Raw genomic sequence first — 16,911 nt, forward strand, 5'->3', positions numbered from 1 at the left:
TTTTAACTATTTACAAGCGAACTGCCATGCACGCATCTTTAGTTGAAACATTAAAATCATGTTTCTGTGTTCGATGAAACGTTTAGATTTTGCTCCCAACCCCAAAGGGAGAGTTGGTAAATTTTTTAGCTAAAGTTATGGCTGATGTTGAAACACTCTGCACCCCAAGTTTTGTCTATATTAATAGAAGCGAGCGCAATTCTGAAGTGAAAAAATTCCAATGTAGTGAATTCAAATAGCAGAAATTGTCGCCAAGATACAAACAGCCATGACGCATGGTCCTCTCCAAATTGCACCACCCGACACTCTTAAATCAAAAATGAAAATATTTTGGTGTAGAATTAATGGAGAATGGCGCTAATTGATATCCGCTAAATGCCAGCATAACATGCTTGTGTAGAGACTGCGCAAAATTATCGGCGTTTGAATTAGCTAATAAACAAATCTGTGCATTGCATCTAGAAATCATGGCAATCGATATCTGACCGATTCATAAATTGAAATATTATAATTCTCACAGTTATCTCCAGAATTCTAATTTAAGTCGTTCCAATTCATGTCGGACACGTCTTATGTTACATCTTTAAATATTTGTACTCATGATCGGTGGTCCTATTTGCTCCGTTTTCTTTTTAAGGTGTTATTTTGAAATATGTAACATGGGATCTGCGCTAAAATGGAATCATCTAACTCTTTTGTGAATCAAAAAGAAGAAGGGCCTAATAAAAAGAGTCTGTTAATTGAATATCTTTACATTTTATTTGTTCGATTTGTCATTGTCAAGACTTAGTAGTCAAATCGTGCGCTCAAAATGAAAAATATAATAATGTCATTTCATACATTCAATATAAAAATAGCAACCCAAAGAACCCCATTTGCTACTACCTAACTAAACTAACTTTGACACGATGATATGCATTACTAAGCACTCCCCTCAAATTCCACGTATTTTCAAATGTTTCCGGCTGACAATTATAGTTCGAATCCACAGCCTTAGCCCAAATTTCCACTTCCTGCTTCCCTTCTTCAACTGGAATTTTAATAGTCCACAAAGTCCAACTGTAATGTCTTCCTGGATGCGCATCACTTTGCTCCAACTCAGCTACGTGCCAGGACTTCCCTCCGTCCGCTGTGATGTCCACACGTACAATTTTGTTTCCGCCTCCAGACCAAGCATACCCGCGAGCCGTAATGAAACCATCGACAACTTTAACTTTCTCTCCAGGCTGCGGCTGGCAAATGGCTGAAGTAACTGGTAGATTTTGAATTGCAGGCGATTTAGAGAAATCTACGGTGTCCCAATCTGTACTCGGGCTGAATCCTTTGTAGTCTTTTTGTTGCCAATGCGAATCGGATTCTTTGTCGGACACAACGACGCGAGCAAGCCATTTCACATTGCGAGAACCTACAACTCCAGGTACAATTGCTCGAACGGGGTAGCCGTGATCACGAGTCAAAGGTTTGCCATTCATTTCATATGCTAGAAGAACATCCCCACGTTCATCCATGGCTTTGTAGAGTGGGATGGAAGCTGCATATGGTGCTGCTGTAGGATCAAGATCGTGACCTTCCAAGATAACATGTTTATTTTCATCGTTTTCAACGCCCATTGATTTCAACACATCGCGTAATCGCACTCCTGACCATGTCGCATTGCCAATGGCTGCAGCACCCCATGATAGACCCTTCACTGGTTTAACCTGCAATAAAATATATTGTTATTAAACATAATACAACTTTTACATATGTCATGAGTTTACCGCATGCATGTCGGATCGTCTATTTCCTCCACACTGTATGGCCGCAGTTACGGAATATTTGGGCATTTTTTTCAATTCATCTAAACTGAGCGTTAGGGTTTTTTCACTACCTTCTACTTCAATTTCCAACTCATAAGATTTCTCATCTATTACAGGTACAGGTAAATGATTTCGGACGTAGAAAAATTCGCTGGAAGAACAAAAATGTTACCTAGAATAATATCAGATATAGTGGAAACTACATTAGTTTATATCAAGTTGAACTAGCTCTACTCGAAATAGTTTTCACTACTGAGACAGGAATTCACTACCCCGTTAGGGTCAGTGACATTGCGACCGAAATGGGTAATTCAAATGCCAAGATGAACTCTAATAACACCTTGCTCGGACATATGATAGAGAAACATGGTCTTGGGACCTAATGACTGGTGAGAAATTAAAGGTTTGCTACAACTCCCCACTGCCTCGTCATTGGCGACATATTGTTCGAGCACCGAGTCCGCCATAAAGTCAGTTGGGTTTCAAGAGCGTACATCTAACCAAATTGACCACATCATCATTAGCAGTAGATTTGATAATTATCTACTGTGTGCATTATGAGAGGCATTCAAATCGGCGCCGAAAAGATTATCATCTGATAGGCACTTGCCTCCGCTTAAGTTTTGCTCCACATCTTCTCGTTGGTCACACCCAAAAGGGGCGTCCTAAGATTGGGCTGGCTACCAAAACTTAGAAGCGGATCGAGGAGCGTAGGGAAGTAAGGGCTCTTATTGGATTTTGCGAATCGGGGCGAAATGGCGCGCATCAACTCCAGCAATATGACAAATTTCGGAAAATAATAATTTCGGTACCATATACCGCATCATGAAAGAACGCGCTGATGGTTGCAAGTGTTCCGATAGTCCTGTGAAGAATGATAACCATCGACTTCTCATCCACTATGGCGAACAGCTTAAGGAAAGAAAGAAACATTTCACCACGAACCCAACCAAAACGGAACTGATATTCACCACCAAGACCAAGAATGGACAAAGACTGGTTCTTCCCTCCAATTTAAAGTATTTCGGTGCAATTGGAGATTGAACATAGAACTGAGGGTTAAGAAGACCTGCATAGCCTTCTATGCCTGCAAGAAAACCTTCGCAAAGAATAGGGGTGCGTTCAATCCCAACGTACGTCTCTATTGTATAGTGGCAGACTTTGAACAAAAAATACAATAGAACGAAGCTTAATAGAATTCAAAGAACCGATGCAGTCCTGCCCGGCAGATCCTCTCAATGAATTCCTGCATCTCCTCCCCCTAGTCCCCGACATTAAATACGTTGTAGTGTGCAATGTCGTCAGACTACGTGAGTCCGGATGCTGGACAGCGAAGCCCTACGGCCACAATAACATCCTAGTATCCGAAAAACTTTGCTGTGGACTTTCCAACCAGGGCAGACTGGAAGACCGGCGGCGTGTTGCAAGGTTATGACACAGTATTTTTCACCGACGGATCAAAGATGGTTTGTGGAGTCGGTGCAGAGTTTTCTCGAATAAACACAGTGTATCCGAGTCGTATGGTTTCCCATTTTTCGCCAGTGTATTCCAAGCGGAAGTACTGGCGATACTGGAAGTCTGTCGATGACTGGAGCATGATTCGAGGCCCAAGCACAACATAGCCATTCTGACCGATATCCAAATGAACATTAAAGCCTTGTACTCAGCAACGACATCCTCCAGGCAGAAAGGGCAGTGCAGAAATGCGATTGCTCAGCTCTAGCTAGAGTCATGCTGTGAGCACTGGGTAAACCATTCTTTGGGGACCTCAGTGAGATCTCTAGCTGCAGGGTGGGAGAGCTGTTTTCCCTCGTGAATGCTTCCGGCTGGCTCTGAAGATCTGAGCTGGCTGGACTCTGCCTCCCTGCTCTTATAACAGCAGTCACGTTCTTAGGAATTTGTGGCATCAAAACGGCACACCACAGCGCTAATTGGGCTCCTCGGAGGGGCCACTGATACCTACCTACCCAATCGTTTTATAAATCTTGTTTAAAGGTGCATTCCAGCAAATTCATCCTCAATAAGCGATACTAATAATATCTACTATAATTATTGTTCGGGTGACTCAAGTGGTTAGAATGCTGGGCTGTCGTACGGGAGGTTGCGGTTCAAATCTCACTGGTGTATATATAGTGTACTGTGTACCGTTACGGTCCTGAATGAAGTACTCTGATACACTTCAAAGCCCTGGTCCAATTGGATTGTTGCGCCAACGATTATTATTATTAATGCTATCAACTTTTCATTTTCGTACTCTGGTTCCGAATCATGTTATTATCCCCACATTGTAAGTCGGCGGGAGAACTGAAGAGGCATCCGTGGAAATGGATTACTTGCTAGGGGACGACAACCGGATCTCACCAGAACAATTCGTTAGGCTGAAATATTGTTAGAGGAGCGCGCTAACATTTATCTCCGACTATCATGACAACGCACATAACTAGCGTAGGAAAGATGTCATCAAAGGACATACCCTGGTGTAAAAAAAAACCTAGCGAATAAGAGCAGAAGTCCAAAAACAAGCACAGACGAAAAAAGTGTCTATGGTCATTAGGAAAGAGGAAAGATGTTTGATAAAAAAATAAAAATAATACAACATTGATATCGGTAATGAATATATTAGGGTTGTCCTTAATTAAAAAACGATCTGCTCTTTCTATTCAAAAATTGGTAACTTTAAGTAACCTGCAAGCAGCAGATCGATTATTTCCGAAGCTGTAATACTTTTTAAGGTTTTTCACCCAATATAGCCATATAGAGTATCAAATGGAAGATCTTGAGGAGTACTTTACGAGACAGGTATTGGTTGCAAAGGGGAGAAGTGAGGGGACTCGAAAGGATCAATTATTTCAAGGGCCCATTCTAGGCAAATACCCACTCAAAAAATCTGCGATATCTGCTTAAATAAAGCTAATAATAGAATTCTATTATACAGGGTGCGGCAGCATAACTTCCTTTTTTAAAATGCGCGCCACTCAGTTAGTTGATGTCATAGCGGAGCGCTAGTGGTCTCGTTCAAGAGGGGATATTGTAAAGTTTTGTCCCGACACGGTTCAGTCCCCATCATGCGTTGGAATAGTGAGGAGCGTGCCTTTGCCGTTGAGGTTTACTTTTCAAGCGGATGTTCGGTTATTGCAACACAGCGTGCATTTCGGAATCGCTTTAATTTAGCCCCATTTGCTCCCGTCCCAGACCGCAAGTCAATTGTTACATGGGTCACTACATTCAGACAAACTGCAAGTGCGACAAAAGGAAGAACTGGAGTCCCTCGGCCTGTTAGATCAACTGAGAACATTGAAGCAGTGAGAGCGTCAATGTTGCGATCACCACGGCGTTCTGCGCGCAAACACGCATCTGCCCTTGGACTATCCGATCGTTCTGTGAGAAGAATTCTTCGTGATGATCTTCATTTTCATTCCTATAAGATGGCGATAGTGCAGGAACTTTCAGAACGTGACTTCAATTCTCGGATGAACGCGTGTGAGCTTCTTCTTGATGTCATTCCCGAGGGTGCTATTGTTTTTTTTTTAGCGATGAAGCCCATTTTCATTTGTGTGGGTCGGTTAACAAACAAAACATGCGCTACTGAGCTGACACCAACCCTCGAGAATTGCATCAAAAGCCTTTGCATTCACCCAAAGTCACAGTGGGGTGTGCAATTTCCTCAGCTGGAATTATTGGTCCCTGGTTTTTTGAGGAAAATGAGGTTACAATGACAGTGAATTCGGACCGGTATGTAAACATGCTACAGAATTTTTTTTTCCCACGGCTAGAAAATTTGGATTTGGGGGACACTTGGTTCCAACAAGACGGTGGAACAGCACACACTTCAAGAGCATCGATGGCTGTTTTGAGGGAACACTTTCCAGAGCGCCTTATCTCAATTAGAGGCGATTTGGAATGGCCGGCACGCTCTCCCGATCTGTCCCCTTGTGATTTTTTTCTATGGGGTTTTTTGAAATCCCGTGTTTATGTGAACCGTCCAAGAACCCTACAAGATTTGAAGACCAACATCCAAGAAGAAATTGCCAACATAACACCTGCTATGCTAACAAGAGTCATGACAAACGCCAGAAATCGGTTTACGTAATGTATGGAGAATGGGGGACGTCACCTAACAGATTTGATCTTCAAAACAATGTAAATAAAAACTTTAGACATGTACCTACATTATAAAAAATAAATAAAGATTTTCCGATGCATACAATAGTTTTTATTGAGTTTTGAAAAAAGGAAGCTATGCTGCCGCACCCTGTATTTTGAAAATTTATTGCGACCCCTTAAGTTAACACTATCATATTGGAAAAGATCAACAAAACCTTTCATACCTGAAGCGCGCTCCCGATTTGCAACTTGTTCACTATTTGCTGACTGGTGCTATAGTGAAGAGCGAAACTAAACAATACGTCAATTAGTAGTATTTTCGCTCTTCTTTAAAGTTTGAGAAATAATTTTATTAGAGACGAAAAGTCTTATTCTGATGCGGAGGGAGATGTACGGTTCGGTGTTTGAAAGAAGAATTTGCAGCAGGGCCAACATATTTGATACAAGCGGGAAGGACTGTGGGGAGTTGCGAATGTGAAACCAAAAGAAGTTAAGATATCCGCGCTCTCATTCCATGCTCACCAAGTATCACTCATGAGACTTTTTGATTTCATAGCACAGGGCTAAAAAACTGATAAAGCCAACTAGATATCCGAAAGGCAGATATTTCATTATCCGTGTTAGCTGCATTTTTTAGGCATATATTTTTTGGATCTCTCTAATAATCCGATTTAAAAAGAGTGCCGACTTGAACAAGGGGCGTAACTGGGAAAGGAGGTAATAAATGTTGAGAGCTTGTCCAAACATAAAGCTAGCTAATATGCGATCTGATCAAACAGCTAAGTTTGCTTTGCACGCAATGGGGACTTATATGGGTGGAGTTCCATTCGAATTCGACAGTTGGATGATGGGCGTCAATTTTGAAATATTGAAATTTACAATGAAATAGAATAGAAGGAAGAGAGTGGCAAGCTAGGATAATTAGACCATATAAGCGCGGGGAAGTTAAATCACGCCAATCGATTCGGTGTAACAGTAATGAAGAAATAATAATAATAATCGTTGGCGCAACAACCCATATTAGATCAGGATCTTGAAGTGTGTGTGTGTGAAATTATTACCCTAATTTGACCCAGGTACTCATTTACAGCTGAGTCGACTGGTATCCGACATCCAGCGACGATAACAAATCCCTGTCACCAGTGAGATTTGAACCGCGACCTTCCCTAAGACAGCCCAGCCCTCTAATTACTTGAGCTATCCGGACAGTAATGAAGAAAGCAATCATCAGGTCAGAGTTCTAATCGTTCATTAAGACGTGACAGAGGCTATGGTGAGCAAACCCTCCAGTACCAGGTTCGAGGAGGTAACATATGGCACTCTGGAGACAAAGGATTGCTTTGACGGTGATTTCAACCTAGCACCATTTGTAGACGCAGAAGAAATACAAGAATTGTCGATGTTGAGTCGATGTCTTATCGAACACTGAATACTGTAAAGCCAAGTGATACCAACATCAAAACGATGGCGCTTTCTTTTTGCTCGTTGCGGGTTTTGCCCATCTAATTATGTACTGTGGTCGCATAGAATCGGAGAAGATGAGGCCGATAGGTTGGCAGATGCTCTTGGTACAGTGAAAGGTTGACGAGAGTCGTCTTTTTTTTCTTCTTTAAATTCAAAGTCATCTGGGTAAGGCGTATGATTCTAGAAGCCCCAGAATCACAGTGTTTGAAGTCGAAAATCTTTGCACTTTGAGTTCTCTTTTTTCATTTTTCATGTAGCAAAAAGCGCTGGCTTTTCTTAAAATTACTATTTTCTCATAACGTCTGTAGGCTTTAGTTTGGTTATCATTATAACTAATGTTACCCAAATGACGAACTTACAAAATCACACACAAATAACCAAAAACACTTACAAGTGAATCAAAATTTGAATTTTTGGAGTGTATGAAAAAAAAAGTTGATGCTCAATAAATTTGGTTATTAAACTACCAACTCTGACTGTTTTCTAACAAAGTGCCGAATTATTAGGCATTCGGTGCCCCATCTTAGGTAAACTGAATAAAATTTTATATGCTACTGCAAAAAATGGTATACTATACCTATGACGTTACAAGAAGAAATAATAAATGATGACAATCTCTCAATGACGCTCAAAATGGCAAATTTACTTTACACTTTACTTAGCACAATCTGATTTCATCAAAAACATCAACAAAATTACTTACACTGGAGTGATGAACTTTTGAACTAAAATATCAAGCGGTGGTTCTGCATTAAAAGGCGTCTCTGCTGCCGGCTTTAACACTGGATGTCGCTTCGGTTCATTGGCCCAAGGTGAGTCCAAATCTTTTGTTCCGACTTCATCTTCAGGATTCAAATTTCCTATCCGAAACGTTTCAAGAAGTTCCAAAACCTGTTTAGTATTGTGCTGCTGATAGGTACGCCAGAATGGGTCGACTGAAGATCCCGCTCCAAGCAAAATCTTATCACCACCTGGATGCTGAGGTACAAATTTGGTTATGTCGTAGACACCTATCCCGTAAGTGATCCAAACTCCTTTTTCTCTAAAATGAAGATATAAGATTATTTAGCTGATATATTTAAAATAGAATGTATATTAACAACAATTTTAACAATTAAACATTATAGGAATCAATAGTTCATTTAGTAGAGCAATCACGAAACAAATCACAAAAAATTGGCATTAGTCTCTTCGTTCTCGTGCCTCGTTTCGAATTGTGATACTGGGCACTGTTTGCGTGGATGTTTGTGCTTGTCCTGCTGCTAAAGATTTACCGCTTGCATAGCATTAAGAATGATACTATTAAAATTGGAATATAATCTCAATATCAAAATGAGAATGAGAAAGGTTACTCTATGTGAATGTCCCACGCTCCACAAAGGAGTGAACCGAAGACATACTACATATGTGTCTCTTCGAAATTTCGTCATGATGCGATAAGACGCTCCATGAATGGCAGTCTCTTTCAGTTAAGTTGGCATACAAACTCCCCATAGAAATGTATAGATTATGGTTCCCAACTGATGGCGTTAGCATAAAGTAATTTTCTACAAACGATTTCAGCTAGCCGAAGAACATATGAGGGACAATATCTCTGCAAATTGCAACAGGGTCTGTGTGCCTGTGAAAATGCTTACAACACAAAAAAAAGATTTATGGGAGTTAGAATATCCTAAGCCTAGTTGGAAAACTGGTTTCACACGTTTTATTGCTAACTACTGATAGTAAGTGCAGAAACTGTTAATTAATTAAGATCCTTTAACTAACATTTGCTGCATCCACGACTACTAAAAGGTCTGACGTGATTTAGTTGCAAATTTTGAAAATATGAAATTGGCAGCTTGCGAGATCATTAGCTAAAGTTAAAGTTTTACCAGTTTTTGCCAGTTTTGGCCGATTAGCCAAACCACAAAGGCTGTTTGAGGAATGACCTGTAAGAGAGTGTTTAGGTGTAGATACTCCCGAGGAGGTACATACTATAAGATTGATTCTGCAACTATGCATGGTATGGCTTCGCATCTTAGACACAGTGGGGAACTACTTGAGATGCTCATCAAACCAAATTTGATTGCTTCAATACTTGCTAAGGAGACTTCTCGCCAAAACAACGTGATGGGGTTGAAGAAGTGGTCCAGCGGCGAGACTGGCTGAGGTACTCAGTTGCCAGTGACGACGAATGATATTTCTTGTGACGCTAGATGTAAAAACGCCTTCAATTCAATTTGTTTCCATATTCCAAACTACCTTTTTCGGACATGAAAGGACTATTTAAAGGACCACGTCTTACTCTACGACACCTTGGAAGGACAGCGCAGAATGAAGGACACATCGTAGGCAGCTCAGGGATTTTTACTTAGTCCGGTCCTTTGAAATGCCTCATACGACTACAATTCGAGATAGCTAATGAATTGCATATGGACAGATATGCGGATGACGCTGCGGCAATAGTCCCGCACGCAAGGCCGAACAAGCTTAACGCGCTCTGGAAATGGTGATGCGACAAGTCAGCAGATGGGTGACTGAACATGGATTCTCCCTAACTCTCCCTGTTTCTCTTTAGGTTGTTGAAATCATGGTCTTGTCGAAGCCGACGATGAACTACCTCAGCATTACAGTAGACAGTAAGATGAGCTTCTTCAATCAGATTCGTACCACGATTCGCAGATAAGGTTGCAACTAGAATGTTTGCGATTTGGCAGTTGATATCCAATGTCTAAGGAGCTTTATCCAGTAGGCGTCGTTTGCTGATGATTGCGTTTCAGTCCGTCATACTCTGCGGTTCCGAAGTAGTATTTAGTGCAAATATAATGGCGAAGGACTTTGCGTACGTCAACCTATCTACCGTCTCGGAGTTAATCCGATCGCTGTCCATACTGCGGAGAGATGTCTATATACCTCAGAAGCCGTTGCTTGTGAATAAAGAGCCCACACTCTCACCTGCTCACCGGACACCGTTTTTTGGGGGCCTTATCTGTACAGAATTGGGATACGGTGGATCAGGGATGCCGTGGATGAATCCTGCCACAACTTTTTCTTCTGCAGAAGATGGGAGTGCCATTGCCTGTAACGAAAGGAAGCCAACTGTCTCCGGACACAATGATTGAGGCTACGCTGCAGAACTAGGACACATGGAGCAAAGCGGCAAGTTAGGCTAAAGACATTTTTAAAGATAAAAAGGAGGAGATGCATATGGGAGACACCATGGTAGTGAGGCTCCCTGAACCACGCGAATGTGCTCCTGCATTGAATAGGCCCGCCCTAAGGTTTCGAGTTAGTGTTCTAGACACAGCAGGGGGTGTTTTACCCAACAATCTGTCTGAGGCAGGAGTCCGGCACTTTCTGCGTAAATGCATTTCACATCGCTATCCGACAAAAAAACGCTCCGCACATAACTGTAGCTGGAAATGAGTTTATTTGCGATCATGACCAAAGATTTCCCTAGAAAATTTAAAGTTTGCGAATGAAGAACCCAAAAGATATTGTAATTCACAGGATCCACTTTCATCGGTATCGGTAGAAAGGTTATCATATTTCGATTAAGGCGAGGGCCATTCTCTGAGGTAAATAGATGACGTCTACGCTATTGTGCAACTAGATCATTCACTACAAGCCTCAAAGTTAAACTAATAACCAATCGGCAATTTTTTAAAATTAATTGTGAAAAGGTAGATTCCGTTATTGCATTCGAAAGCTTTTGATGAATGAAAAAATTAGTAGACAACATGCTGTGAAATAAAAGAGACTAATCACAAAAGTTTGGGATTCTCTAAGCTAAATTCGATACAGTTTTGGGTTCTTCGTGCTTTTTTAACTGTACTAGATACGTATATTTGCAGATTCTAAAGAGACCTAGATTAGGGTAAATATGTAAATAAATATAGTAAATTTATATATATATATGGTTGCCCCTTTGTGGGGTAAAGCGCGTCAAGCACACTTACGCGCAATCGTTCGCAGCTCGTTGAAATCCACTTCAGCGCCCCCAAGATTTCCTGAGATGTCCAAACTCATCATCTCTGTTCTATGCCAAGTGGTCTTGGGACGACCCACTCGTCGCCAACTTGAAAGAGTGGAATCCACTGCATGGCACAATCAGCAAAGCAATTGTCACGCCTTCTTAATATATGACCTATAAACTGCGACTTCCGCCTTCCGCTCACATGGCCTCGAGATGTTCTTTGATGCCTCCGAGGATTATTTTAATTATCTTATCTTTTGCGACATCAGGGAACACGCAGATACTCCTCCAACTTTCACACTCAAAACGGATGCCCTTCTTTGAAATCTTAACGACCATCCCATTCTACCACTCTCTGAGAATACGAGTGGAAGTAACAAATCCGCAATAACTGGAGGGGACCGTCAAGCCCAGGAGCTTAGTCTCTTTGAGTGCATTGATGGCCAAGATGATTTCTCTCCTGCTTGGATGAACAGTCCGTATCCGCATGTTAGAGTGACTAGCCATTTGATCCACAAGAGGCGGAACTTCACTGGATGAGGATTTGCGTTTCGTGATCTTCCGCATCTTTCGTTTAATATTATTAACGAGCGCAATAACAATTTTCTTTTTGTCGCGACGTACACTAGACTGTACTTCCCGATATTTCGTTCGGTATCAGAGTTTGAACGTTATCGAGGAGCGTGCGCACATTCCAGAAGCCAATCATAGTCCGTTTTTGATAGCCAAAGTTCATGTCGATGAGGTCAGTAACTATGCGCTGATGAACGTGGTTAAGAGCACGCAACTGTGCATGAAAAATTATTTGATAACTTAATCGAGAAGTTCGATATGGACTTTGGACTCAACTATCCCGAACACATAAATACTTTTTGCACCGGAATTTACAATAGATTGCCATTTCATTTCCTTTCTAATGACCGCCTAATCCCAATTGGATACCCCACCAGAGATTTGACCTAGCAAAACTTCCAAAGTAGCCTGCTGGAAATGAACTGCTCTAAACGTTCCCTTCCGGCAAAGTTTGCCTTATCATGGGAATGCATGCTTGGCGTGGAGTTACGCCTTCAAGCTGAAGGTGGGTATATAAAGACAACGAAAGTATTAGGTAGTCCTCACTTTTCACTGGTGCTCCCCTTTTTGGGCAGTGGAGTTAGGGGCTTTTATTTTCCTTCTCTTTGGTCTTAAAAAATCTTTTTAAAGTTAATCGAAAGTTAACTTGAAGAGACGCACCTAGGAATATCACTCCAAAGAAGCTCATAGCTATTATCTAAGGGATATAGTTTAGTTTTATTGCTGCGAAATAAATTTCTTGAAGTATGCGTTAATAGTTGTTCTAATGAGGATAATCTAACTTATTGACACGAATCAAGAATGAAATGTGCTAGAGAAAATCTGTAAGCAAACTCACGGGCTGTTGTGTTGTTGGACGTCCGTCATTCTGTACGTAGGCAAGTCACTTCGAACTTTTGGATGCGAAAGATCATTTTTCGTTTCAGAATCACTTTTATCGCCCGAATGTTGAACTTCATTTGCGACGTCATCATTTTTAGGAGTATCTATAATTTGTGACCTTTTATCATCTGAAAAGAAAACAACCAAAATTAATTAATTTCAATCTATTCATAAAATATATAAATATAGTTAAAGCCAGCATGAGATATTGAGCTACACAATGAAGGGAAATCGAAGTACAAGCGGACAATGTTAAAAAACGCCAAAAACAACAATATCCAATAGCATCCAACAGCATTTGAAAATAATACAGATAGGACACCATAATATTAAGAACGTTAAACATTTTTCCTATCTAGATCGAAACCCACAACTCATAAACTTACTAAAACGAAATTCGCGTACGGCTTTTAACAGGCAGCAGAGCTTATATCAGCTTCGAAAAAAATATACTCGAGACGTCGTACCATCGTTCAAAGGTCCTATTGCACAAGACAATGATTCTGGCTTTTTTGAAGACGGATAGTGTAAAGCATGAGATTTTTTCAGTGATGGATCTTCTATCCCGAATGGATTTCATCCATGAAAAGAGGGAAGCAGTGGTAGCTGTAGGGTTCCTTTGTATTCTACATCATATATATCCTTTATATGGTTGCCCCCATGTGGGCCTTACCGCATAAACCACATATTTCCGCACCACCGCTGGCAGTTCCAAGCTCCCCTCTTCAGCCACTATTCTGTGCTCATTCATTGGCCACTCTAGGATAGTGGGTTATATTCCAGAAGTACTCTACAGAATCCCATAATCTTACCTCGCTTAGGCCCACATTGTCCGGCCTATATTGTCGGAATTCTCGCGGTGAGTATTCTAGTGATTCTTGACATCGCCATCGAGTGAGATTGAGATGGAATCGCGAAATCGAGGTTACTTTGGTAATGCACATGACACACCAACGTTTCGTGAGCCAAAGTTGGTTGGCAGAAAAATGAATTTCTGATTACGTATTGCCCACAAAGGGTGGAGCAATATACATGGTTGTCATTTACCTTTTGGTGGCGTATGGTGGATCAATCACAACTACCCAGAGCTTTCCGAGGTTCTCGTACTCCTCCTCTACTGTTTTGGACTAAGTGATCTTGAGGCGACTCGCTCATCGGCCAACATGGGAGAATGGGTTCCATTGAATGGCATAATAAGCAATACAATTGGCATCATCATCATCAACGGCGCAACAACCGGTATTCGATCTAAGCCTGCCTTAATAAGGAGCTCCAGACATCCCGGTTCCACGCCGAGGTCCACCAGTTCAATATCCTTAAAAACTAGCGTCCTGACCTACACCATCGCTACATCTCAGGCAGGGTCTACCTCGTCGTAACATTTTACGTTCTCCTGCGTAGAGCACTTCAGATATCGAAAGCTTTCTCGAAATCAATGAAGACCAGATGAAACGAAGATAAAAACTCCACACACTGTTACAAAATGTAGAAAGTAGAAAGATTCGGAGCGGAAACTAGCCAAGATTATTTTAACTGTTATGTTTTCGACGGCAGAGAATACGTAGAAATCCTTCCAATTGTCATCCTCAAAGCGGAGGCCCTCCTTTGAAATCTTAACGATCATCCCCTTCTTCCACTCTCTGGTCTCGGATTCCTCGGATTTCCGTACGAGTGGAAGTAGTGGATCTGCAGAAGCTGCAGGTTCAGCGACAGGTAATTGTGCTGGGAGACCGCCAAGCCCAGCCTGCTTTTACAATTTCATATTCAGCCAAATCTTAAGTCGCCAATTCGGGATGTAATCGACGACCTGTGTAGTACCCGAGAAAAAATGCACTTTTCATGGTGGCCTGATGCTCATCGATATTCTCACGCGAGTTACTCACTATTTCTATTCTCCGATGAGCAAGAGAGTTCCCCACTGTCGAGCAACAGCTGGATCATACAAGCCGTCGATATTAAACTTGGGTGATGGAAGCTCTCCAAACCTATGAGAAGTGGCGGACGCAACACGCAAACTAATGTAAGCGACCGTCAGATGGCGATTTCTTTCGAGGCTTGTTATGCACATCCAGAAGACAACGCCTAAACCTACTGCTGATTGCAAAGTGCTCGATCTGATTGCCCATATGGTGTCGATCGTTTGAAACCCAACTGACCTTATGGCAGGGTCTTTGCTCGAGCAGTGTGAAAGCAATGACGAGACGATAAAAGCTGCAGAAATCCAAAAACTTCCCACCATTATCGTTACAGTTGCCAAGACTGTATTTCATCATCACATATCCGAGCAAGGTGTTATCAGAGCCCACCGTTGCATTCAGACCATTCATCACAATCGCAATGTCACCTTTAGGAAGCCACTCCTGAACTGCGTCTAATTGCTCGTAGAAAGAATACTTCCGTTGGTGCACAGTACTATACAATTGTGATGCCCTTTAACAAGGACCGAAATCTTGTAGTCAAAATCCTGTCAATAATCGGCTCTCAAGACAAAAAAGCGCGCTTTGGGGTAACCGTAAGTAACAATTCGACTTTCACGTCTGCTACTACTTGGCTTTCCAGAGTACAAAAGCGCATTGCCATTAGTGCGACAAGAGGGAGAGGAGTACTCTCCGCCATCTCCCGTTTAGGCTCAGAATATCGAGATTATATGATTGGAATGAATTCTCGCTACCGTTGCCGAGCAGTGTGGGCAATTCTCAAAAGCCAATGATAGTCCGTTTTGAATAGCCAGAGGTTGTGAGATCAGTTCTATCTGAGGCATTGCTAGCTCACAAATTCCTATCTCTTTTAGTCGCCTTTTACGATGAGCAAGAAAAACTTTGAGTGTATTCTCAAGCCCCAACCCACAGCGCACGAGGGAGGAGCAAGGAAGTCACTAAATCTACCCTATGAAAAGGGTAGAGGTGCAATCAAAGTCAAAGGAACCAAGCTGTAGGGCATTGTAGGACTGCATAATCTCGGAATCAGCAAGTAAAGTAAGTTGTCGAGTTCCGTGAGCTGAACTGCAAAAATGCTAGCACTGCATGTGGCACGGAAGACCGAGGAAAAGGAAAAAAAGAGTACACATATCAAGAAAGATTCGGTGTTATTGCAGATAAGGGAGACCAAGAGTGCAGAACTGAGGGAAGAGTACACAAGCGGAAAGTTCTTTCCATAAAAGACGGATTGGGGAAATTTGCGTTGTGCAGTTTCAAGAGCGATGTAACGACAGTTGCGGAGGAGAGGCTAAATTACAAAGCAATATACACGGATATCTCTAACGAAGTGGTTGGAAAGGGTCATTGAGGTAAAATCGGAGGAGGAACGTAGGATACAACAAGTCATTTTGTATTTTACTTAAAAAGTTAATGAGTGAGGACTATTTTACTTAAAAAGTTAATGAGTGAGCACTGACTCAAATTCAAAGGACCGTCTATAAAAGGCGTTTGAGAAGAAAATATATGGTAAATATTACTGAAGTTCAAATAAGTGGACCATAATATTGGGGAATGGACTGCAGAAAATACCGGTAGATAGATTAGCCACGCGAGTCGACTAAATGCCTTCCCGATGTGCATCGACGAAAGGTTTTTTAAGCAAGTAGCATATTTTTTATCACTTAACATATTTACTGTTTTATTTCAATTCAAAATAAAAAGTTTAATAGAAAAGTACTAGTTGGCTTCTTTTTCAGAATTGCGGATAGCCACTTCATCAGATGTGAATAACCCTTGAAGATTTGATTGCGATTTATAATTCCGGAAAAAGTTAAAATTATGAAAATTATTTTGTGTTTATAACGCTTTTGCTTTGCAATTATCAAAAAGTTGCCGAAACGTGTACGCCCGTTGTTAAATTTGTTGCGAAATAAAAAAAAAATCGGGTTCGTATTACGCCCAGTACTACTAAAAGACTCGTATGCAACCTGCAACAATCCTCAGCTTAAATAATCCACAGAAGAGGACACATAGGTAGCCAAAATTTCCACGACTCCAACGAAAACACACCAATGGGTGATGTTCCATGTTTTCCTTTGGGACGTGCTGGAAGTCTTGAGCATACAGCTAATTGTTGCACAGCCCATATCTAATTTAAAGAACGTTTCTTCTTAATTAACGCAGCTTATGCAGCAGTTACCAATATAATAATAAT

General features: G+C 41.4%; 1 protein-coding gene across 1 annotated transcript in view; it reads right to left on the minus strand.

Moving 5' to 3' along the window:
- Positions 1–747: 747 nt before the first annotated feature.
- Positions 748–16,911, minus strand: part of LOC119653796 (sulfite oxidase, mitochondrial) — a 32,691-nt gene continuing 16,527 nt past the window's right edge. Inside the window, exons 3-6 of the mRNA XM_038058808.1 lie at positions 12,737–12,908; positions 8,071–8,409; positions 1,761–1,950; positions 748–1,700 (exon numbers count right to left, since the gene is read on the minus strand). Coding sequence (XP_037914736.1) covers positions 882–1,700; positions 1,761–1,950; positions 8,071–8,409; positions 12,737–12,908 — 1,520 coding nt within the window. The 3' untranslated portion in view covers positions 748–881. The remainder of the gene's footprint in view (positions 1,701–1,760; positions 1,951–8,070; positions 8,410–12,736; positions 12,909–16,911) is intronic.

Source organism: Hermetia illucens, chromosome 4 (genome assembly GCF_905115235.1).
Source record: "Hermetia illucens chromosome 4, iHerIll2.2.curated.20191125, whole genome shotgun sequence".
Taxonomy (NCBI): Eukaryota; Metazoa; Arthropoda; class Insecta; order Diptera; family Stratiomyidae; genus Hermetia; species Hermetia illucens.